This window comes from Episyrphus balteatus, chromosome 1, assembly GCF_945859705.1.
Source record: "Episyrphus balteatus chromosome 1, idEpiBalt1.1, whole genome shotgun sequence".
Taxonomy (NCBI): Eukaryota; Metazoa; Arthropoda; class Insecta; order Diptera; family Syrphidae; genus Episyrphus; species Episyrphus balteatus.
Genome location: NC_079134.1, coordinates 71271051 through 71295049, shown reverse-complemented (window position 1 = coordinate 71295049; position 23999 = coordinate 71271051). Strand labels below are relative to the sequence as shown.

General features: G+C 32.6%; 1 protein-coding gene across 3 annotated transcripts in view; it reads right to left on the bottom strand.

The window, feature by feature from the left end:
- The window catches only part of LOC129905981 (lachesin), a 522046-nt gene that overhangs the window by 261000 nt on the left and 237047 nt on the right, over positions 1-23999 (bottom strand). For all 3 annotated transcript variants that reach the window (XM_055981616.1, XM_055981617.1, XM_055981615.1), the window contains 2 exons: positions 7629-7827; positions 7436-7567 (listed from right to left, as the gene is read on the bottom strand). In XM_055981616.1, coding sequence (XP_055837591.1) covers positions 7436-7567; positions 7629-7827 — 331 coding nt within the window. The remainder of the gene's footprint in view (positions 1-7435; positions 7568-7628; positions 7828-23999) is intronic.

The following is a 23999-nucleotide window of genomic DNA, read 5'->3' as shown; positions in this document are numbered from 1 at the left end:
CCTATAGGATCGAATACCACTTTCGGCTACTGATGAGAAACTTTACAGGAGTATTTCATTGGACTTCTCATAAGTTTAATAGGAGTGAAAAAAGGGTCCCTTTTTGATGATAAACAGGATCAATGAGTCTTTTAGGTGTGAAATTAGTCATGACGAGAAGCTTCTCACCATCGTTATATTAAACCTATGAGAAGTACAATGAAATACTCCTGTAAAGTTTCTCATCAGTAGCCGAAAGTGGTATTCGATCCTATAAGCGTACCACAGAGTTCTTATTGGAAGCATAATAGGGCTCCCGACAAACACTTTTGGATCTATAAAGCTTTATAGATGCAATTTTTGATTCTGTAAAGCATTATAGAAGCAAAATTGTTAGTAGGGCTATTCAATATTCATCAAGACGGAGGAAAAAAATAAAACTCATCACACCTATAATCCCACTATAAGATACTCCTTAGAAGTTTCTTAGAAGTATAAATATCAGCGTTTGCTGAAAATTTTTTACCCTGTGTAGTATACGCCCTTTTGGGCTCGAAACTCGGAAGCAAAAATGTTAGTTGGGCGGTGTGGTTAGGGCTTAAATCACCATCCAGTGTATAAATAAATAAACAAAAGAAACTATTTCAAATGCGTTTACAGCTTAATCAGTGAAACATCAAAATTATTGCAAAATCTTCTTATCACGCACCCTTTAGGTGTTTTTTTTATTACCACCGGTCTTAACTGGACAAAAAAAACGGCTCGGGGCTTAACCTGAAATCTTGGCAGCACTGTATATTGAATGTTCCGAAAACAGCAGACACAACAAAAATTTAGAATTGTCATATTTTTCGCTTTCGTCATTTTCTTGTATTTTTCATGTATGTTTTACAAAGAGATACAAAAATGTATGCTAGCAAAACTATTTTAATACATTTTGTCCTTCCAAACGTGAGTTTTCACGTTTTTAAACAAATTCTAAACAATTTATGAAAAAATTGGTTTGGTAGCACAGATTTAAAACTCTTCAAAAAGTTAAGCCCAGAGAAATCTCCGGGCTAAAGAACTTAGCCCAAGGGACTAAGGTGTTGTTGTATTTAACATGTAAATTGCTTAGCCCAGACTGCGTTTTTTTTGTCTAGTCAAGACCGGTTGTAATAAAAAATACACCTTTTGTTTCATATTCAATAGGCGCGTCCCACCAAGAAAAAAAATCTCTGAGGACTCTATGTCATTTTGAAAGAGAGCAAAATAATTTTATGGGACAAGTAGTTTCGCACATGAATCCAATTTTTTTCAAATCCAACACTTCAACTGCCACTTCACACAAGTCCAACTTTTCTCAATTGTGAAAAAAAAATATTTCGTGAAGCAAGATCAAAATAATAACACATTCTTCAAATTTGCATTGAATTTTTCATGTTTTTAGCACTTTTATAACAGCACACCACCAAAAAACAAAAGTCAAAACAATAAGAAAAAAAAAATTAAGGAAAGAGAAAGAAAACTAAGAAATAAATCCAAAAAAATTCGTCTCAGAAATCTCCGAAAAAAAAGTGACCGCTCGTCTGAGATTTTTTGTCTCACTTAAAAAATCTCGGAGTCCTCAGAGATCCCTCTTGGTGGGACGCACCCATTGAATAAGAAGTACTTCTTATTCAATGGACGCACCTAATGTTAGTCCACAACCGTCAACATCAACATTTACGGCCATATTATTCACTCTGGATTTAGTTTGGATTTAAGTTAATTTTAAATCCAATCCATTAACGGCCATATTATTCACTCTGGATTTAGTTTGGATTGAAGTTAATTTTAAATCCAATCACTTAAATCTGAATTTTATAAATCCAAGGATTTAATTTTTTGTTCATATTATTCACTCAAAAAAAATTATGTGATTATTCAATAATTTTTGTATAATTTGCATTTATCTCTATTATTCCTTCACAAAATACTTGACAAAACAACTGAACACTGTGAAAATGAATTTTACATCTGGATTTATAAAGTTAAACAGACCTCCAGAGAGCAGTTTAAATTTGTTTGGATTTAACGAGATTGGATTTAAAAAATTGGATTTAAGATTGGATTTAAGTAGTGAATATTATGGACTTGGATTTATTTTTGACATTTGACATTCTTTACATCCAGATGTATTTTTTAAACTAGTGAATAATATGGCCGTAAATCTGAATTTCATAAATCCAAGGATTTAATTTTTTGGTCATATTATTCACCCAAAAAAAAATTATATGTTTATTCAATAAATTTTGTATAATTTGCATTTATCTTTATTTTTCCTTCACAAAATACGTGAAAAAACAACTGAACACTGTGAAAACTAGTTTTACATCTGGATTTATAAAGTCAAACAGACCTCCAGAGAGCAGTTTAAATTTGTTTGGATTTAACGAGATTGGATTTAAAAAATTGGATTTAAGTAGTGAATATTAGGGAATTGGATTTATTTTTGACATTTGACATTGTTTACATCCAGATGTATTTTTTAAACTAGTGAATAATATGGCCGTTACAGTTAGAAATTTTTTGTTTACCATGGACAAGTAACAGCTGTCATATTTGCCCTAACAATTTCTCAGTGTGCTTCAATAGACTTAATCATAGATTATACCTAACTTAAAAAACAAAAATATTACGCTAAAAACAAAAGTTAGTGCTTTGATCCACCCATTGGTATACGCAAAATGGGTGTAGATTTTGATGCTCAAATACGAAATCAAATATGACACGCTAGAGATGTCGCTTTTGTGGATTTTGTCGATGTTCCGCTTCTGTTGGCCAAGTAATTCTGGTCGTATTTATCGCTTCCAAAATAAAGGTAAGTTTCATGATATTCATAAAACAAGATAATGGTCATTTAGGGTGCCGTGAAATAACGCCGAGCGAAATAACACCGAATTCCAAAATTCGGTGTTAAATAAAAATTCGCGCGAATTTTTATTTTCACACCTCAAAATTGATTCTCCCGTGGGCAAAATTTTTTTCCGCTTCGCGTTCGGGTTCCAAAAATTAAATAGATTCTTATGTAAGAATTTATTTTTCGCTTCGCGTTTGCCAAGTTATAACACAAACATATCTCTGTTTTGTTTGGTATGCACATAAATAAAACAATAAAACCCAGGACTTAGGTTTATAAACAGTGAAATAGGTTTGGAGGCTGGGAGCATGCTGCTCTGCTGCAATCCCCTTGATTGGATACACTATTGAATCGGCTTATTTGCCAATAAGGTGGGACATAAGTGCAAAATCGAATTATGTAACTATCCCAAATACAGTTATACAGTTGGGAGATAATTTTATAATTTGTAAATTCTTTGTTAGTGAGACATAACGCCCATCCTTTATCTGTGGGTCTTTTGTCCAACCTGAGTTTGACATAAGCCCCACATTTAATTTGGAACTTATGTCTCACTTAAGCGGGACGTAAGCCCCACAAATAAATAGTGGCTTTTATTCCATGGGCCTTATGTCCCTGTGCCAAAAATATGGCATTTCAATACCAAACTGACTGCAGGTGGTTACATAGAATTTTTTCCTAAGCTCCACTTAGCAGGAAAAAGTGAAATAACGCCGAATCGGCATAATTTCACTTTATCATTGCGAAATAAGGCCGAATGTTGAAATTCGGCGTTATTTCGCTTTTGTAAAGTGAAATAACGCCGAATTTTGGAATTCGGCGTTATTTCGCTCGGCGTTATTTCACGGCACCGTCATTTAGAGGCCATAGCATCAATCGCATTCGACGGATTAAAGTAGGAGTTCGATTAAATACGTTCTTATAAGATCGGAATTCATACCTGAGGGATGGGATTTATGGGTCGGTTCTCATAAGAACGTATTTAATCGAGTTCTCACTTCTCAGTTAAATCCTTCGACACGCAACGGCTGCGAAGGATTCTATGGGTTTTGCCCTTGAGAAGTATAACTTCTATCGCGTGTACATGTGTACACACACGCTTTTTTTCAGGGGAGATGTCTTTTAGGCTTCTCTTGCTCATTTATAGGTTATGAACTCTATTTTACCAATAATTTTACTTAAACATGGAATTTCTTTAAATGTGGAATTGTGCTGGGGTGCTTTTCCAATCATTTCTTTGGAAACAGAATTTATATAAAATGACGAAATTCAAAATACATAGTATATATTAAGCGTTTAAGTCAGGGATCCAAAAAACTTTTTTCCTTTACTTTTATGAGCTTATTTTTAGAAAGCCTCAAATTAATGGGGTTAGGTACTTTGGACAAATTCAACTGCTAATTTATTTATATTTAACACAGAGTCTCAATCAAAATATTTATATCCATTTAATATTGAAGGATACAAGGTATTTCGTAATATTTAACTCTTCAAATTTAAATTTTATCGACTCAGTAAGAAACTTGTAAAAAAAAGTCTATCAGCGGCTTAGAAATAATGTAGTAATAAAAAAACTATCCTATTAGGAATGAAGAGAATAGTATTATATACATATATGTGTTTCTTTTTAGTTTAAATAAAATTGAATGTATGCACTTAAAAACTTTGGATATTATATGCTTTACCTTATTCTTAGGAGAGATTAATTACAAATTTCATTTTGAATGGATATCTTATTAATTTCGAATAACTTTGTGACAAGGTTTGGAGGCTTCCAGTTAAAAACGGGAATTTCTGAAATATTAAGATAGTTTTTTGAATTACTATACTTTCAGGAAAAACTCTCATACTAGGTTTTTTTCTTTATGTACGTTGAGGCGAGCTTTCTAAGATAGATTGAAACTTTTACATTGGAAATACATATAATTTTTGTAATCTGAAATTTATACTATTTGCTTTTTTTTAAATCTGGGTTTTCGGTATTAATTGAAAATTACAATAAATTGTAAAAAAAATTGTTTTTATTTGTGGACTGTTAACTAAAATTTTGCGTATTACAAAAATGTACCACATCATCTGACTGATGAGATGAGCCCAACTGTTGATCCTGAGCGAAACGCATTATTTTGAAGTACAAACCAATAAAATTGAATTTATTTATTTGCATCATTCTTTTTTGGTGGTAAAATTCACTAAAGATGTTGTTTCTTGCCTTTGAAAAACGAATTTTACATTTTTTCTCATAGTTTTACATTAAACAATTTTTTATGAGAAAAAAATTAAAACTTTGAGCAACCCAGTCATACATTTTATTTTTTATGACGGCAAAAGCTGCGTCATACTTTAAGCTTGGTACTTAAAGCTGCTTTGAACTACTTTTTCAATATACCAAAAGTAGTTCAAAGTAGCTTTAAGTACTAAGCAGTAGATAAATGTTCCCAAAGGAATGCAGCTAATGATGCAGGTTCTTTGTTTTTTTTTTTGATTTTGTGGGGGCCCCAATTTCGTGGGGACCCGGGGCTGTAGCCCCGGTTGCCCCGCCCTAAATCCGCGGAGACCTATCAGGTTTTGTAGAGCTAGTCGCACTGAATACGAAACGGTATTTGAAAATCCCCTAACACCCCCAAAATCTAGAGTTACGGGCAAAAAAAGTTCAACATTTCCATTTTTTTCGTCATTTGCCCAACTTCGGCATCAATTTAAAGTATATGTTTTCAAAACAACATGCTATTTAAAAAATATATTCTAAAACTATATCTATTTCTCAATCAATCGAGGTATTTTTTATGAAAATCACTTCAAAATTGGCGATTTCAACCCAGATGCAGAAATTCGAACTTTTAGGTATAGAACAAAAATGTTATTTCGGCACGTAGTAGGATAACTTGGGCGCCAGGATTTGATAACTCAATAAAAATATTTTTTTTTTGGGAGGGGGGTCTATCTCCCCCCGTTTAGGTGGGAGGGGCATTTTTCTAAAAAAAAATTATCAAAATAAAAAAAAATTATTAAAAAACAACGGCAACACTTCCGAAAGGAAAAATTGTACATTTGATTCTAATATTTAAATCAATATAATATAACCAATAGTTTTTGAAATAATCGATTTCAAAGTTAAAAATAGGCGAAAAAAATTTTTTAAAACTTATTTTATACTATTTTTGTCCAGACTGTGAATTTTAGTAAAAAAAATTACTCACACAGAAAACTGCCTCAATTGAGTCCTTATCGAACAGTGAAAACCATATGTTTCTATGTCTTCTAGTTTTTGAGAAAATTGAAAAATTATTTTATCAGAATTTTCTTTTTTCAAAATAGCTATTTTTTGTTTTTATTTTTCAAAAAAATTTGTTTTTCTAAGCCAATTTTGAAGTGATTTTCATAAAAAATACCTCGATTGATTGAAAAATAGATATAGTTTTAGAATATATTTTTTAAATAATTTTTAAACTAATTGATGTTATTACTTATTAATATTCCAAATTGTTTCTAAACTGTTAAAAAAACAAACATTTAAATAAAAAACATTAAATTTATTTATTTACCTAATAAAGTTTCCTGTATTCAGCCCCCTTTTATTTGACGTTTAAAAATTGAAAAAAATAAATACCTACATTTTTTAACTATTTGATGTTATTACTTATTAATATATTTAAAATTGTTTCTAAACTGTTAACTGTTAAAACAAATATTTAAATAAAAAACATTCAATTTATTAATTTACCTAATAAAGTCAGTGGAGATGGAACACTAGATGAACGGAAATAGGAAACAAAACAAACTATTAAGTTTTCTTTTATTTGTTTCGAAAAAGAAATAAATAATCTACATTTTATTTCAAGAGTTATTCGAAAATGTTGATATTTGACGTTTCTGTGCTTTATTTTATGAGACAAAATCCTTAAGCCAGCAACTAGTAATAATTGGAAGAATTATTCTTTCCTATTTTCCTAATAGTTGACGAGACCAACCCTAGAAACACCTGGCCCAAGGGGATTGTTTTGTAAGCGAAAGAAGACGGCCAAACAAGATCAGCAATCGTGAAGACTTCCACTGGGGTATACACACGACCGAACGGCAGCAAAACTGGCTCTACTAGATGTAAGGAGGTTTGGCAAACATCGTAATCTGGAAGAAACTACCAGTTTACCAGGGGGTAATGTAGCCAAACCTAACAATGCTGCAACCCCTCAGCTGCTAACTAAAAATTACAAAGGGTCGAATGGTCGAAATTAAATTCTTATTTTTAGAACAAGCAGCGAGCGACAAATACGAAATTTGTTAATTAATAATTTATCTGGAGAATGCTTAATAAAAAATTACTAAAAATTGAAGTTATAAATGGTTATTCTTTAAAGTAACAACCTTACTGTCGAATATTTTTTTAAAGAATATACCCATGAATCACCCCTTTAATTTTGCTTATCTATTTACGGGATACCCTGTATAAATTGAAAGATATCAAAGAATTAACTAGCAAACCATTGAGTTTTCCGAAAAATATTGTAATAATCTTTTATAATGATAAAAATGAAATTCAATAAAAGAACTATAACGAATAATGAATCAACTTACAATGCACGTAGACATCAAATCTTTTGCTGACAGATGGTGGGACTCCATTCGAAGCTATGCACAAGTAGCCACCCATGTCCGTGCGCTGAACATTGGTAAGGGTTAAACTTGCCCCTTCAACTGACTTTAGAACTAAAATTAATGCTTAATTTACCCAAATATATTTAAAATAAAATCTATCCGCGGAATTTACCTCGCTTTTCCTTATTTTCTGATCGCAAAACAATATTCTTCCCCCCTTCACGTCTCCATACTACAGTTGGTTCCGGAACTCCTGTCGCATTACAAACTAATTGTATCGTTCCACCTTCATTGCTGATTCCCAAAAACGTGTCTTCCGGTCCAGGCTGATTGAGAATATCAGGAGGAACCACAACCTCCAAATAAGCAGACTGAAATGTAATTAACAATTTATAAATTTCTTATTACAAGCTTTTTTAAAATAATGTTACTTCATATTTTCAAACATATAAAGCCTACTCTAAACCAACTCCAAAATTGAGGTCGACTCTTTACCTACAGTATTTTAGAATGAGAGTTGACTCTTTGATATGTTTAATTCGTTAAAAAAATGAATCGCGGTAAGTTCGAAATTAGTAAAATTTATAAATTTAAAAAAGGTCTAAAATCTAAAAAAAAAACATTTAACCTTTAAAACGGCAAAACGTTTATCTTGTTTATCTTTCTAAAGTACCTATATGCTATATTATATATTTTCTCTGTTGCAGTTTCAAAGAATATCAATAAAAGTAGGAAAATTGTTTTTGAAGTGAAAAAATAATTGAAAAGGTAATGAAAACATTATTTTTTTAACGGAATAAATTTGAATTAACAAAAACCATGCAAAAAAATGAGCGGAATTCCCTCAAATTTTTCTCGAATCGAAGACATTTTTTTTATTTGACGAATTTCTTGATCGCATGTCATTTGAAGGCTTTGCGATGAAGAACCTACATCTAATGGTTTTATTCTCCACAGATCTAAAATTTTTTTCTGAAGTCCTCCAACAAGTTCTTGTTAATTACAAAGAAATAAACTTTAATTACGTTAAAATTTATTATTAGACCGGTCAAATTAGACTAAAATAAGGGGGTGAGGTTACATTAATTCCCAGCAAGCTGAAAATTGGTAGGATTGTTGGAAACACCGTCATAAATTAAATCTAAAAAGTCCTCATCGATCCGAGGCCTGGAAAAAAATTTACGGGGGGTCAAAGGTCACAAAAACTTGTCTAAGGGGAATATTTTTGAGAAAGTTGGCCACTTAGGTTTCCATAGATTTATTTTATACCACAGGTGTTTAAAATTTTTCATTAAATACTTTTTTTACATTTTGCATCAAAAAACAGATCTCAAAAATTTTTTTTACGAAAATGTGCAATAGCTATGCAGTTTTTAAAGCCTTTATGTACTCATACAATTATTGTAGAAAATGATAAAAAAGAAATAATTAAAATTCATTCATTCGTGGTTGTAGTGAACGAAAACATAAGATGATAAAATTTAAAATACACTGAACGAAAAAAAGCCAATATTTGAACTGGTTACGATAGAACTTTTTTCTATCTGTTTTTAGAACAGTCATAAGTGTAGCTATCAGCCGTTTTAGGGTTGTCCATTCTCTATTGCACACCCTGTATATATTCAGACATATTTTAAACAAAAATTCCCAGGGAAATGGTTTCGCGAGAAGGGCCGCAATCGAAAATGGCGAAAATTTCCATTTTTTTTTTTGCTTTCCCATATTCTTAACCATTGAAGAACGAAATTCAAGCTAAAAAAATAATGAAATTTCAGGAACTTTTCAGTTAGGAGTTTTTTTTCAGAATAGGCCTGATTATGACGATTACAACTCAACTTCAACTTTTTGAATCGTTATACCTAAGAAACGGTGGGTCTTAGGAAAAAAAGTGTCATGACACTTTTTATATATAATAATCTGGTCAACAATTCTTGCATTGAAAATTTTGTGATAAGACTTACCGTTTTGCTGAAAATCGTGAAAATCGTAAATTTTTTTCCAGGCCTCGGATCGATGAGGACTTTTTAGATTCAATTTATGATGGTGTTTCCAACAATCCTACCAATTTTCAGCTTGCTGGGAATTAATGTAACCTCGGATGTCTAAATTGACCGGACTACCTATATAAATAAAAGACTTTTTGTTTTAAGGCAGAACGAAAAAAAAAACTGATACCAATATGATCGGAAGTTAAATCTGCTGACTAAATATCACGTCCCGATATTGCTCAATATTACACAAAAAGGTCAGCATAGATTAAAGCTATGTTTTGATAAAATCCGGTCAACTAAATTCATGTTGTTCAGTTGTTAACAATACAAACCAAAAATCAATAAAATTTTTACAAGGATACAAGCAAATCCTTAAAAAGTGTGTATCGTTCACTCTCTTGCAGTTCAAAGCACTTTTATGTTAGTTTACTTGTAGATTTTAAGAGAAGTCTCTACTTACATTTTAAGGAAATTTTGTTGAAGTTAGGGAAAAGCCGACATTTATATTAATAATGAAAGAATTTTCTTTTGTTTTTTGACTTTTTTTAGAAAAACTAAAAATGCAGTTTAGTTGCAATTGCTTTCAATATTACGTCTGCAAAGTTTAATCAAAATCGTTAGAGCCGTTTTCGAGTAATTTGCTATAATCCGAAACACTTGTATGGGAGATACTCTTTCTAAGCGAGATATAAAAAAAAAAACAAAAAAAAAATCAACTTTAAGAATTCCATAAAAATCATCTGTACCACATTTGAAGAAAATCCTTCCACCCATTTAGGCTGTTGAAATGTGTACAGATGGACGCACGGACGGAATTGCGAGACCCACTTTCTCGGACTTCAATTCAATTTTTTCAGTTTAGTTTATTGAACTTGTTATTTAGAATTGACTTAAAATTAACTTATTTCTAAGATACATTGATTGTTACAAAAATTTACTGGCACAGAGGGGGCCTAACCTTTTATAATGACTCAGTTATAAAATATATTTGTATAAATATAATACATGGATAAACTTAATTTAAAAAGACTAGGTTCCCGACTAACAATTTTGCTTCTATAAAGCTTTACAGGTGCTATAGTTGCTTGTGTAAAGCTTTATAGAAGCAAAATTGTTTGTAGGGTTGTCCTGAGGGTGTTCAGACCCGGATGACCAGGTTGGTTGAGTTGGGTTGGTTTTGGTTGGTGTTCAGCCACGGTTATGCCGACTAGGTATCAGCGTAAAAGTTAACTGCTTCTTCGTTGTCCATTGAAATTCAGGTTCAGGATGTCGTTGTTGGTCTGTCAGTCTTCTTATCAGCTGATTGGGGTGATTGGCGATATTTCCTACAAGTATCTTTGCGAACAAACGGGAGCGATTGTTGAATCTCAGGAGCTCGTAAAAGTTGACTTCTCCATCATCGCAATGTTGGTTTTGATTTAAACCTTACCCTTTTTTTCGTCACGAAACCAATACTTGCTTTATAGAGCAAGTAAAAATTAATAACTATTACATTTTTTACAATGGGAGCGGGGGTCTATCTCCCCGAGGGTCAATTTTCTAAAAAAATTACTCAACATAAAAAAAAAACTATTTAAAAAAGAAGGCAATACAAATAAATCGATTTCAAAGTCAAAATTTGGGGAAAAAATTTGAGAAAATTGAAAAATAGAAAAACTACTTTTTTTTAGAAGAAATTTTATTGGGCGTGTTTTAATGATGTTATTGTTTTTCCTTTTTTTTTCTTTTTTCTGGAGGACCAGGCAAAATACTCTTGATTAGTGATGTCGCGAACATTCGGCCACTATTCGGTATTCGGCCTATTTTTCTGGTATTCGGTATTCGTCCGAATAGTTTAACTATTCGGCCGAATACCAAATAGAGAAGAAAAAAGACATAAATTATGATACCAAAATGTGTATTTTATTAAAAAATTTTAATTTTAGTACTTATAATCTAGGTACTAAATGCAAGTTGTATTGAATGAAAACTATTTGTTTCGCATTTGTTGGTAGTAAACGATTACGTTTATCTTGGTAGACTATTCCTGCTTCGAAAAATAGTCTTTCGCTGTAAACAGTTGTACCAAGTAGACTTTAGCAAATGTTGTCAAAATATGAAATTTTGTAGTATGTGTTGACCACCACTTATATGGGACTGCCGTTCGATCTTGGCGAACAGTCCTCATATATGTATGTATAAGTCGATTTTAAATGTCTGACTTTGCAGTAGTAGGTAGTGTGTTCAGACATTTATCTTAAAAGTAGTTCAGTTATTCATCGTTACAATACGATGTTGTTGGGAATTTTTAAGCCACATCTATTCTTGAGACAAAGTATAAAATTTATGAAACTACCAACGTTTTTTTCTGAGTGTCATTGGCCGAATATTCGGTATTCGGCCGAGGAGCGTGGCCGAATATTCGGTATTCGGCCAAATCAATGTTCGCGGCATCTCTACTCTTTATTAAAAAGCTTTTGACAATGTCCCTGGCGACTTAACATACCTTTAGCGGAGCAACGAAGTTGCGTGAGTGGGACAGAGAACCCAAAAAGGGAATCTAATTTCTGAGAGCTCGCGAAGCTGTAAGGGCAAGGTACTTTTTAGATAATAAAAGCTGTTGGCATTTGCGCCTGCCTGCCTGGCTATAGATATCTAGTGTTTTTCTTGGAGATACACAAAGCTCCTAACATACTCTATGTACAAACAAATATTAAAGACCTTTTTAATCGTGACACTGGAATGCCAAATTCATCGAAAACAGTTACAAAATTAGAAATTTGATAAAAAAAGTAGTTTTCGTGTTTTTCAATTTTCTCAAAAACTACACTACTAGAAAAAATTAAGGGATCAAAAAAAATTACAAATTTTTCGGCAAATTTCAACAGACTTCGAAAGAAATGGTCGTACAAGAAATCGATAAAGAAGGAAATTGTAGCTCCAAATGTCTTGTTTTTGGATTAGAACTTTAAAAATTTTTAACCTCTGCGGTTTTTGCGTGATCGTAGAAAAACCAGCAACAAAAAAATTTTCAAAATTTTTTAGTTTTTTTTTTGGTCTACGGGCGTAGCTTAATCGGCTTTGTTCATTTAGCTTTAATTTGGTTCACAGGTCGTTTGAACGCGACACTACTCGAAGTGTCTTGCACTCCAGATTTTTTGATGCATAAATGTTTCTTGGGGTCTAAGTAGTAAGAAAAAAGCTTTTTTAAAATTTTCTATCGAGCTATTCGTTTTTTACGAGCTTAATTAATTATGAAAAAACGTACTTTTACGCACTTTCACTCACGTTTTTGTTAATAACTCTTTTAATACTAATGGTAGAAACTCAAATAATGGCTCTATTTTTAGAAGAAATATGTCTCTTTTTAACGGCGTTTAAATCAAATTGTCATCATTTTTATATCTTCAGATTTTCAAATCTAAATCCATTCATTTTGTCTGCCCAATTCGATTTCACTAATCGAAAAGTTTTTTTTATAGAAGTCAGAGTATACTTTTCTAATGGTTTTTCGTATGCTGAACACGAATCCAAAGTCAGAAAAATTCTATCACATCACGTTTTTGAGATTTTACCGTTAGAAAATCCAAAATACCCTTTTTTAACAGTTTTTGAGGTTATGTCTTTTTGCGTATTAATATGTTATAACTAAATTTGTGGCAATTTCTCAAAGAACTAAACTTCTTCTTTCAAAATCTGTTTAAATCTTTTTGAAATTGCTTTTCTTCTCCGAGAAATCCTAAAATTAATTCAACATGTTTGGTGAATATTCTTATGTTCGTTTGGGTTTCATGGCAAATCGAAAAAAATATTTGCATTCCTTTAAGTTTTTTGGTAAGTTTATAGGTAAGAAAATTTTTGACTTATCAAAAAGTGCGGGTTTGTCTCACAAGGTAGGGGGAAAATAACATTTTTTCATAGATCTGACGAATTTTGATTTGTTTGGGTAATTCTTGAACAATGAACTATATTTCTTATAACTATCTACAAAATGAACCTACAATCGTTATTATAACCATCATTTCATAGAAGTAATCTAACGCCGAAACTTTCTATGTACAGTCAAAACTCAAAAGTGAGAAAAAAGCCAGTTTTCTGCTATTAGGTCGAGCCAATTTTGGGAGTGGAGGTATAATCAAAATATAATAAATATCTAATTCAAAGGTTTGACAACTATAATTTTGTGCTTTATACTAGAGATGCCGCGAACATTGATTTGGCCGAATACCGAATATTCGGCCACGCTCCTCGGCCGAATACCGAATATTCGGCCAATGACACAAAAAACGTTGGTAATTTTATAAATTTTATACTTTGTCTCAAGAAAAGATGTGGCTTAAAAAATTCCCAACAACATCGTATTGTAACGATGAATAACTGAACTAATTTTAAGAGAAATGTCTGAACACACTACCTACTACTGCAAAGTTAGACATTTAAAATCGAGTTATACATATATGAGGACTGTTCGCCAAGATCGAACGGCAGTCCCATATAAGTGGTGGTCAACACATACTACAAAATTTCATATTTTGACAACATTTGCTAAAGTCTACCTGGTACAACTGTTTACAGCGAAAGACTATTTTTCGAAGCAGGAATAGTGTACGAAGATAAACGTAATCGTTTACTACTAACAAATGCGAAACAAATAGTTTTCATTCAATACAACTTGCATTTAGTACCTAGATTATAAGTACTAAAATAACATTTTTTTTAATAAAATACACATTTTGGTATCATAATTTATGTCTTTTTTCTTCTCCATTTGGTATTCGGTATTCGGTATTCGGCCGAATACCGAATACCAAAAAAATAGGCCGAATAGGCCGAATACCGAATAGTGGCCGAATGTTCGCGGCATCACTACTTTATACGGTTTTCGGGGGGTACACTATTTCAAATTATAAATAAAAAAGACTGATGCTCTATTATTTTTCCAAAATCTGGACACCTCAATTTCGGCCATAATTATGAATAATTTGGTTATTATGATGGAAAATGATCATCAATATTATGATAGTATTCCTTGGCGATAATTATTAATAATTTTGTTATTATGATGGAAAATGATCATCAATATTATGGTAGTATTCCTCAATATGATGAATTATTTTCATCAATTTCATGATTAAATTCTTCAAAATGGTGATCTTATTCATCAGTTAGATGATTTTTTTCATCAATCTAGTAGTGAATCTATCAATATGATTAAAAGAATCCATCAATGTAATGATCAGGGATAGGATGTTGTGGAATTTGCCTTTTTTCCTTGCTCAATCGTACGACATTATAGATTAAAAACAAACACGTTTCATGTCCCCCTCGTGCCAAATATATGTATTTTATTTCGCCTTTTTTTGCCTTTTCTTTCGTTGTTGCCTTTTTTGCCTTTTCTCTCGTTATTGCCTTTTTTTGGCAATACAAACAAAAAGCTAACTTACTCAATATATTACTTACTCAATATATCTATATTAAGGATTCACTAATTATACCCCACACAAACAAAATTCGAGTGAAAAGATCTACCTATGCAAATTGTTTGTCTGCTATTGCTACCATTTATTGTCTTCTATGTTCTATTGCGCGGCCGGCAACAGACACGTATCAGGGCTCAAAAGCTAACTTACTCAATTTAAAATATACGACTGTAGAAGTTCTCCAGATTTTGACAATCAAGAGAGATTTGGAAGCCGCGAAAGGGGCAGTCGCAAAAGATGTTGTTGAGAAGTACAAATCAGTTTTTTTTGGCAAATAAGGGACTCGAGAGAGTTGAACAAGTAAATTGAGTAATAAATCGGGACACAAATCAAGAGCTTCCAAATGTTGAAGTGGGTGATGTCGAGTGCTTTAATTGGGGTCCACTCGTCTCTACATATGTAGAGAGATCTTTTAGCTCCTTTAAAGCACTTTTATGCCAACTTTTCACCAAGCGATTTAAGCCGCGCGATATGTAGCACGACTTGAATCGACTAGGATTTTTCAATGGGTATTGTCACTTTAGTCACCTGCAGCTTACGTTCACACGAGTCGAAAAGCTTCGCGGCACGGCAAAAATCGACTCGTGATAAGTCCCCATTATTCATCTATTCATCGTTATGTAAAGCCCAAAAGAATGTGTTACTGCATCGTTGAATTATATTTATAGATACAAATATTTTCCTAGAAAGAGAGAAGCGGCATTAAAAAAATAATATTTAGGTACTTACCTTACATAAAGCAAAGTACCTTTATGATAAAATGTGATAACTTTATAACTGTTCCATAATCTTTCCCTGTCAATAAAGAAAACAAAAGAGAACAAATACATGGAGAAAAAAGTGTCACCCTAAAATAAGATGATGAGCACATTAAATTTCACAACCTTAAAATAAGGTGATATCCGCATGAAATAAGGTGATTCCACTTAAACTCAGTTAACTTTAATGAGAACTTCATCTTGTTTTAATGTGAATGTTCATCTTAAAAAAATCGGCCAAAAATAATTATTTTAAAATCATAGTCACACTTAAGCTTTAGTTGCAGTTTACCATACTTAGGGGCGGCGCTAGACCAAAATGAGGCGTGTGCGAGATTAAATTTGCGGGGCCCCTAGGAAAATGATTTTGGACTATCATTTTGAAAAAAGGATCAAATATTCCGTCCAAGTTCAAGTAAAAAATTGTTATAATAAACTTATAGGTGTTTTATTTCAATATAGATGAAAAACAAAATGCACGACTCGATCTCACGAACTTATTCTTAAATCAAATTGCTTTAATTGTTTAAACTTTTTATATAAATAAGATTCTCCGATCTACATAATATGTCGAACGTTGAATTTGATTTAGATAAATTAAATACCCTAGCAAACAAGTTTTTAAATAAATGCACTTTTTCAGAAAATCCACTTATAGGTGAACTTTTGCCTACTTAGTTTATAAGTATTTTTATTTAGTTTTAAGTTACACAAAAAAAAAAAAAAAAAAAAAAATGTATAAAAATTGTCAATGGGTTTTCATATGAACTAAAGCTTTCCCAAAATTGAATGTTAAAAATTAAGATTATTCTGTTACACTATAAAATAATATTAAAATTCAATAAGCATTGTCTTCAGCACTTATTTTAAGAATATCATATTGTATATATTATTCACTTTCTACTATACCTAAATAAATGAAAAAATGAAAATAAATAAGATTTGTTAAATATACGTATGTAGATTAGGGCGTTCGTTATTTAGGTTTTTTTCGAAAATCAAGTTCCTAAGAGGGTTAAAGTTTGTTCTTAATTGAAAAAGGTAAATGTTGGCTTATACGGCCATTTTTTTAATTATGGCCTTAAGGTAAATTTTTTTGATGAGGATCTTGTCTACATTAAACACCGTTTTCAAAAAGATATAAATCATTTTTCTAGGACAAAGGGTTTAGTTAGGGCATACATGTCTTTTTTGGGTTTTATTTTATTTTTCATGCTACTCATGCTTCTTGGGGCGCCATCTGGCGTCAAAATAAAAATCTGAAAAAATTAGGGGATTTTTTTTTTATTATTTAGAAACAGTTTTTCCACTTAGGAACTTGATTTTCGAAAAAAACCTAAATAACGAACGCCCTAATGTATATATGTACGCATAAAAAAAACCAGCAGAGGCCTAGATTTGGCTTGATCTTCGACCTGGTAAAGTTATTTGATTATTTTCTACTTTAAGATTTTGTTTCTCCAATATAACATACCTCTGCTTAATAAAGAATCGATTTTTGTGCTCCCCAAATGATTTTTCTATATGGGTATGTATATATGTTTGTCTGTACACTTTAACTTCTTTTTATTAGTTTAATTCACTTGTATTTCCACTTCTAATTACCTTTTTTTATTAATTCACCACAATATATAATGAGTACATAGTTACCTCTATATCAGAGTGAGATAACTAACTTGCAGAAAAATAGTGGGTGTGGAAAAATCTCCCATCCGATTTTACCTTAATTTAAGTCATCTGAGCAAAAAACTATGCAGAAATCCTCTTAAATTAAGGTGCGATCCGCTTAGTTCTATATGGTCTGTTTTCTCCGTGTAAGAACAAATAAAAAAGTAATATTTTTTTGGGGGCCCCGATGTATCATTTGTACTTTGTTGGTCGCTAAGATTATTCCAGTAATATTTTTTGGGGCCCTACGATAATATATTAATTATTCTTTCAAAAAACCGATTTATTTTCTTGGGACCCCTGAGGTCATACTTTTTTTTTCTTTTAAGATCAAATATTATGTGATTTATGTCAAATATCTTATATTTTTGCTTCGTTAGGTTTCCTTCTCCGCATTGTTGCACTTTGTTCGTCTGCGTCAAAAAGGATCGCATCCCAGGTGTCAAGAAGTATGAAGGTAGATTGATTAGAAGGGTAGGTAGGAAGGTAGATAGTTAGGTGGATAGAAATGTAAGTAGGTATGTAAGTAGATAGATAGGTAGGTAGTTAGATAGATAGGAAATATTTATAGGAATGTAGATGTTAGGATATGTATTTGGAATAGGAAGAAAATAGGGATAGAGATCGGTAGGAAGTTAGTTAGTTAGGTAGGTAGGGTAATAGATTAGGTAGGTAGTTACATGTTACGTAGGATGGTAGTTAAGTAGATAGTTAGCAGGGAAAGGCTGGGCAAACTGGACTGGGCCCAGCCCAAGTAACAATTTAGCTTTCATAAAGGTCAATGCAAGCTATTTTTTGACTTGTTTAAGAAGAAGGACAAGTCTTATGCAAATCATTTTGGCGCACATTACCGAATTTCCCCAAGACCTTCCTCCACAGGCAATCCACAAGCTAAAATAAAAGCTTTGCATACTTATTGGTGAAAAACATTGCATACATGAGATATGAAAACATTGCATACTTACAAGAACCTCTTGGAACAGGTCTTATGCAAGCCTTCTGTCACTTGAAAATAGAAGGCTTCTTTAAAACGGTTCAAACAGGTCTTATGAAGGTCTTCTTTAACTTATATTTACAAAACTTCTTCTAAACACTTCCAGATAGCCTTAAAGAGACCTCCTTTGTTTCCAAAATGGATGATTTGCGTAAGTAAGCCTTAAACTAAAATTATACAAACTATAGCTTGCCGAATCGAAGAAAATGGACCTTATGCAAGTAAAATTGTTACTTGGGAGATGTCCGATATAGAAAGAATGAGGCTACACAACGCTCGTGTTTTTATGGACAGGGAGAGCTTGGGAAAAGCTAGTCTTGCTCCAAACCCCTCCTCTTGTAAAGGCCCGAGTAAAAAGACCGAGATTGGCCCTCCTACTCCCCATGTTTCAAAACAAGGGAAGGGGAAAATCCCATCGACGTCGAGTGCTAAAGATTCGGTAGTGGCAGACGATCAATCGTCCAAAAAGAACAAAGCGGATCAGATCGTGCGGACACACGTCGGTCGCACAGTGGGGAACCTTGTATGGGAGAGTGGAAAAAACTCCGTAAAATCTAAACTACTGGACCGTTTTTGATGAAATTTTCAGGAATAATAGGAAATAAGAAGATAAATCAACACCAGTACTTTTTGCCCACTGCCTCGCCCACTAAAGTAAAAAATGGCTATTTAAGTTGAAAAAAGTCGAAAACTTGTACTTTTGTATGAAATTTAACGAAGACAACGTGACTTGCAGTAACCAAAATATACTTTTCTGAAGGTTTTTGATGTTTTGAACTCGAATCTGAAGTCATAAAAATTAATCAGCTCCTGTTTTTGAAATATTACCGTTAGAAAATGCAAGAAAAATTTTTTTTTTTAACTACTTTGGACCTTATTCTTTTATATAAGTAAAATTGTCTGAACATATTTAGTAACGGTTTATATAATAACTGATTTCCTTCTTTGAAGACCTGTTTAAATCTTTTCGATATCTTTTTTACTGCCTGAGATATCTTGAGTTGTTTGACATGGTATATCTACCATATAAATTATACCGTCACTATCTCCTTTATGATATATGAAGCCGAACCCACTTACTACATTTTAAGATATCTCGGGAAATAAAAAAGATATCGAAAAGATTTAAACAGGTCTTGAAAAAGGAAAATAGTTCTAATAGAAACCGTTATTCACGTTGTATGGGGAACTGGAAAAAACTCAGTTAAACCTGAACCACTGAACCGATTTTAATGAAATTTTCAGGCAAGATTATTAAAAGCAAGGGGAACCAACTCCAGAAATTACCACCCACTGCCACGCCAACAAAAAGAGAAAATAGGTTTGAACACTAATTATGTTTTTTTTTCATAAATCCAACTTTAAAAAAGGTAGACACAATAGGTATTCTCCTTTTTATTGAATTGAAAACAAAACAGACATTTTTATAAACCAATATTCACGCTGAATTCATTCGAAACTTTGGATAATCATCACCATTGACTAGAGAGATAACAGTTGTTAAATTGCATCAACTTAAAAAATCTTGTTAAACATTAAATTCGATCAAAATTCTAACGGTTTGGGTTTGAGATATAATAGAGAGAAAAATAAATATAAAAAATTAGACTGAATTGTATTCAGAAATGATAACACTGGTCAACAAGGTTTTTGTTACAGACACCAAGATATACTTTTCTATAGGTTTTTTGGGTGCTGAGCTCGAATCCGAAGTCAGACCAATTCTATCACATCACGTTTTTGAGATAATCCCGTTAGAAAATCGAAAATGCCGCTTTTTGCCAGGTTTCGAGATTATTTTTTAGCTTTTGGTTATTTGTTTTAAATAAATTTGTAACGGTTTCTAAAAGAAATAAATCTTGTCTTTTATAGCAAATCTCGAAAAGTTCTTTGCCAATCGCTTTCAAATTTTGACACAACGTTCCATTAAGAATCTCGCAAGTTTTTATATTTACGAAGGTGGTGAATCACGGTGAGATACATCAAAGCGTGGCCGTGTCAGATAGTTATACTAAATAATTAATAGTGAGAAAAACATAACTTTTTTCTTGTTAAAAATAATATAAGAACTTACAGGAATGTAAATGAAACGTTGTGTCAAAATTTGAAAGTGATTGGCAAAGAACTTTTCGAGATTTGCTATAAAAAGCAAACATGAGGTATACCAAACTAGTTGATTACAACTTAAGATTTCTCGAAGAAGAGAGATTTAAACGGATTTAGAAAGACAAGATTTAGTTCTTTTAGAAACCGTTACAAATAACCAAACGCTAAGCAATAACCTCGAAAACTGATAAAAAGCGGCATTTTCGATTTTCTAACGGGATTATCTCAAAAACGTGATGTGATAGAATCTTTTTGACTTCGGATTCGAGCTCAGCACATCAAAATCCTATAGAAAAATATACCTTGTTTTCTGTAACAAAAAAAAAGTTTAATTTTGTTGACCAGTGTAATTTACTAACCCCTCTCTTTCTCATAAATTTTCAGAAAATAAGATTTTCGTGCAAGCTTAATTGTTAAAGACTTAGGAAGAAATTTAAGAAACAATTTGTAGGTTTTAGTTTAAGTATTATCTTTATTTTAGTTTCTTTCTGCTCTGAGGGCCATTTGCTGAAACGAAACTTAAATAATTTAAATTGAACATAAGCTCCTATTCTCTACTTTTTCCCTTGCGTAAACTGCCACATAAGGGTTTATTTAGAACATAAATGCTTAAGTTTCGATCCAGCAAACGGCTGTGAATCTAATATTCGTAAACCCCAGAAAATTTTAAATCAATTGCACAAAAAGTTTATTAGGACGAACTAGGATGAGATTTTTGGTGCCAAATGTTGCTGAGATTCAACACTATCATATGATATGAGTCAGCCCACATAGGGAAACAGAGGAAGTAGTTAAAACAATTTTTGAACTCAAAATTCCGGAAAATTATAAGTATTCTTAAAATGAAAAATCGAAAAATTATTATTTTTAATATATTTACAAAACAAATTTTTTTGAAAAGTCAAAATTTAACTGATTTTATACCATTTAGAAAATACTCGTATTTACACAGATTTCATAATTTTTCAACTTTGAATACAAATTTCTAAATCTAGAAATTTTTTTTGGAAGAAATGCTTTCACATCCTGATTCTACAACATAATTACTGTAAGAAAAACTTCCAACATATAAACAAATCCAGCTTTCACACCAATGATTTTTTTCCACTTTTTTCCCACTGTGCGTCGTTGTGCCGAGCCAAAATAATCGTAGCACCTAGTGATACGATTGACCAAGCGGGTGAGAAAGACTCATCTGACGAGGGTAAGGATAAAGGGGGGTGCAAGAATAACTTTGTACGCCAATGCCCACAGGATATCCAAAGCACTTCCTCGGAGTCTAAACCCGCAGACCGCACTTTCAAAACCACGGTTAAGGATAAAATGGGACTCCTACTCCCCATGTTTCAAAACAAGGGAAGGGGGAAATCCCAATGACGTCGAGTGCTAAAGATTCGGTAGTGGCAGACGATCAATCGTCCAAAAAGAACAAAGCGGATCAGATCGTGCGGTAACACGTCGTTGTGCCGAGCCAAAATAATCGTAGCACCTAGTGGTACGATTGACCAAGCGGGTGAGAAAGACTCAACTGACGAGGGTAAGGATAACGGGGGGTGCGAGGATAATTTGGTAGGCCATTGCCCACAGGATATCCAAAACACCTCCACGGAATCTGAACCCGTAGACCTAACAAACAACACCACGATTTATAGCCTAGCTACGGTCATTAGCAAAAGGACCAGACAGCGAAAGGCTAGGCCGATTGACGAAATGGAGTTGCGTCGCCGTCAGAATCGCAACGCTGAAAAAATTGTCCGTCGCTTTGCCAAAAGGACCCCAGAGTCCCTTACGGCAGAGGAGCGAATTTCACTGGACAAATCCCAACAGCGTTTGCGTGCAGCGGCAGAACAAGGAACCACGGACACACCTAGCACCTCCAAGAGAGCTAGGAATGACGCTGTTCTCCGACCAACTCTTCGCCTAGTAAGACGAAGAAGAAATTTAATACCTCCCGGGCTAGCGCAAAAGGCCACCAAGTCGCTATAGCTGATTATGGTAAGCCCACACGCAAGCTGACTGAGGATGAATGGCATCTCCGTGAACTAAGAATCCTGGAAGAAGTCAATTAGGCTATCGTCAAGAGCTGGACTGTTTCACTCTTCGGTAACCTTATGACTGTCAATGGTTTCAAGGTGCGAGAACGACGTGACTCTCGAATGGCTTCGGGAGTTCATACAGAAAACGTCAGCTCCATGGCAAGGTGCCGAATTGCGTCTCATCGACTCACAGTGTGGGATTTCGCGAATTTAGCGGAATTTAATTCAAAAAATGACTTCTCTTGTTTGATGCCAAAACCGGGTTTTCTAAAAGCTAATAAATTGTAGAAAGTGATAAGAAAAGCATTGTTAGGTGGGGATTATGCTTTGAAGTTGCAGTTGGCGATTTTTATTCTGTTTATTTGGTGGAAGAGATTACTTTGCTCCTGATTTTTTCTCGTGCGTTTGGTGTGTGTTTAAATAAAAGTTTTTATTTTTTTATATTTCCTTAATATCAAGGTATAATTATGCAAGTAATTTTTTATTTCACAGGGTGTTTCACATTTTTGTTTTGGTGATTGAAGTTAAAAAAATGTGTTTTTTTTGATTTTTTTACCTTTGTTAGAGCAAAACTTTAGTTATTCCGCGTTATTCCGCTAAGAGACAGTATTCAATGCAAAGCTTGATTTTTTATCTATCAAGAATCACTAAAATTTGGCACCCCAATTATATTATAATATATTATTTTTCGATTTTTCTAAGTGACTATTCAACCAAAAAAAGATGACCTACCGTCAAAATTGAATAATTTCTTAGGAATTGGTTAGCTATGTTATAAATTTAAGAACTTTTTTTATTCCACAGGGTGTTTAAAAAACAATAGGCTAATGAATTCATTTAAAATTAGTTATGACAGAAATACAGTGTGTTCAAATCCAATATTTAGAGTAAGAGAAAAACAGAACTAAGTAATTTGAAAAATTAAAAAAGAAAATTACCAAGGAATAAAAAGAGATTACATCGGATAAAGAGTGTTTCAGTAATAATGAAAAAATTTAAATACTTCAAAATTTTTAAATTTTCATAATGATTATCGATATTTAAACAGGGTTTTCATATTTGCGTACCTGAGTTAATAATCAAGTGCTTGGTCATTTATAATTCGTGGCTTAGACAATGTGCTGCTTTCTGAAGATAGAATACATTTATTTATGGCAACTATAAGAACGCTTTGTTGAAGATTCAGTGAAATATGGGCTAAAATCGGTCGAAAATGTGGAAGTTTGAAATTTACATACTTTTCCCGACTCATTGAGAATTTAAGACTACTGTAAATAGTCTAAGATGAAATAACTTTCTCATATTATGAAAGCAGACCATCATAAGATAAAAAAAAAAGAATTTGATGAGTCCTGCAAAAAAGGCAAAAAACCCAATGTTTCCAGTTAACCTTTATGTAGTTTCCGAACTCCGTTTATCAAAAAATTGGCTAATTATCCATATAAAATTATTTCTATTTCATTTTCGTATGCAATAGTTATAAATATTTTTCAGTTTTTCCGTATGTTTACATACTTGCAGTGACTGCTTT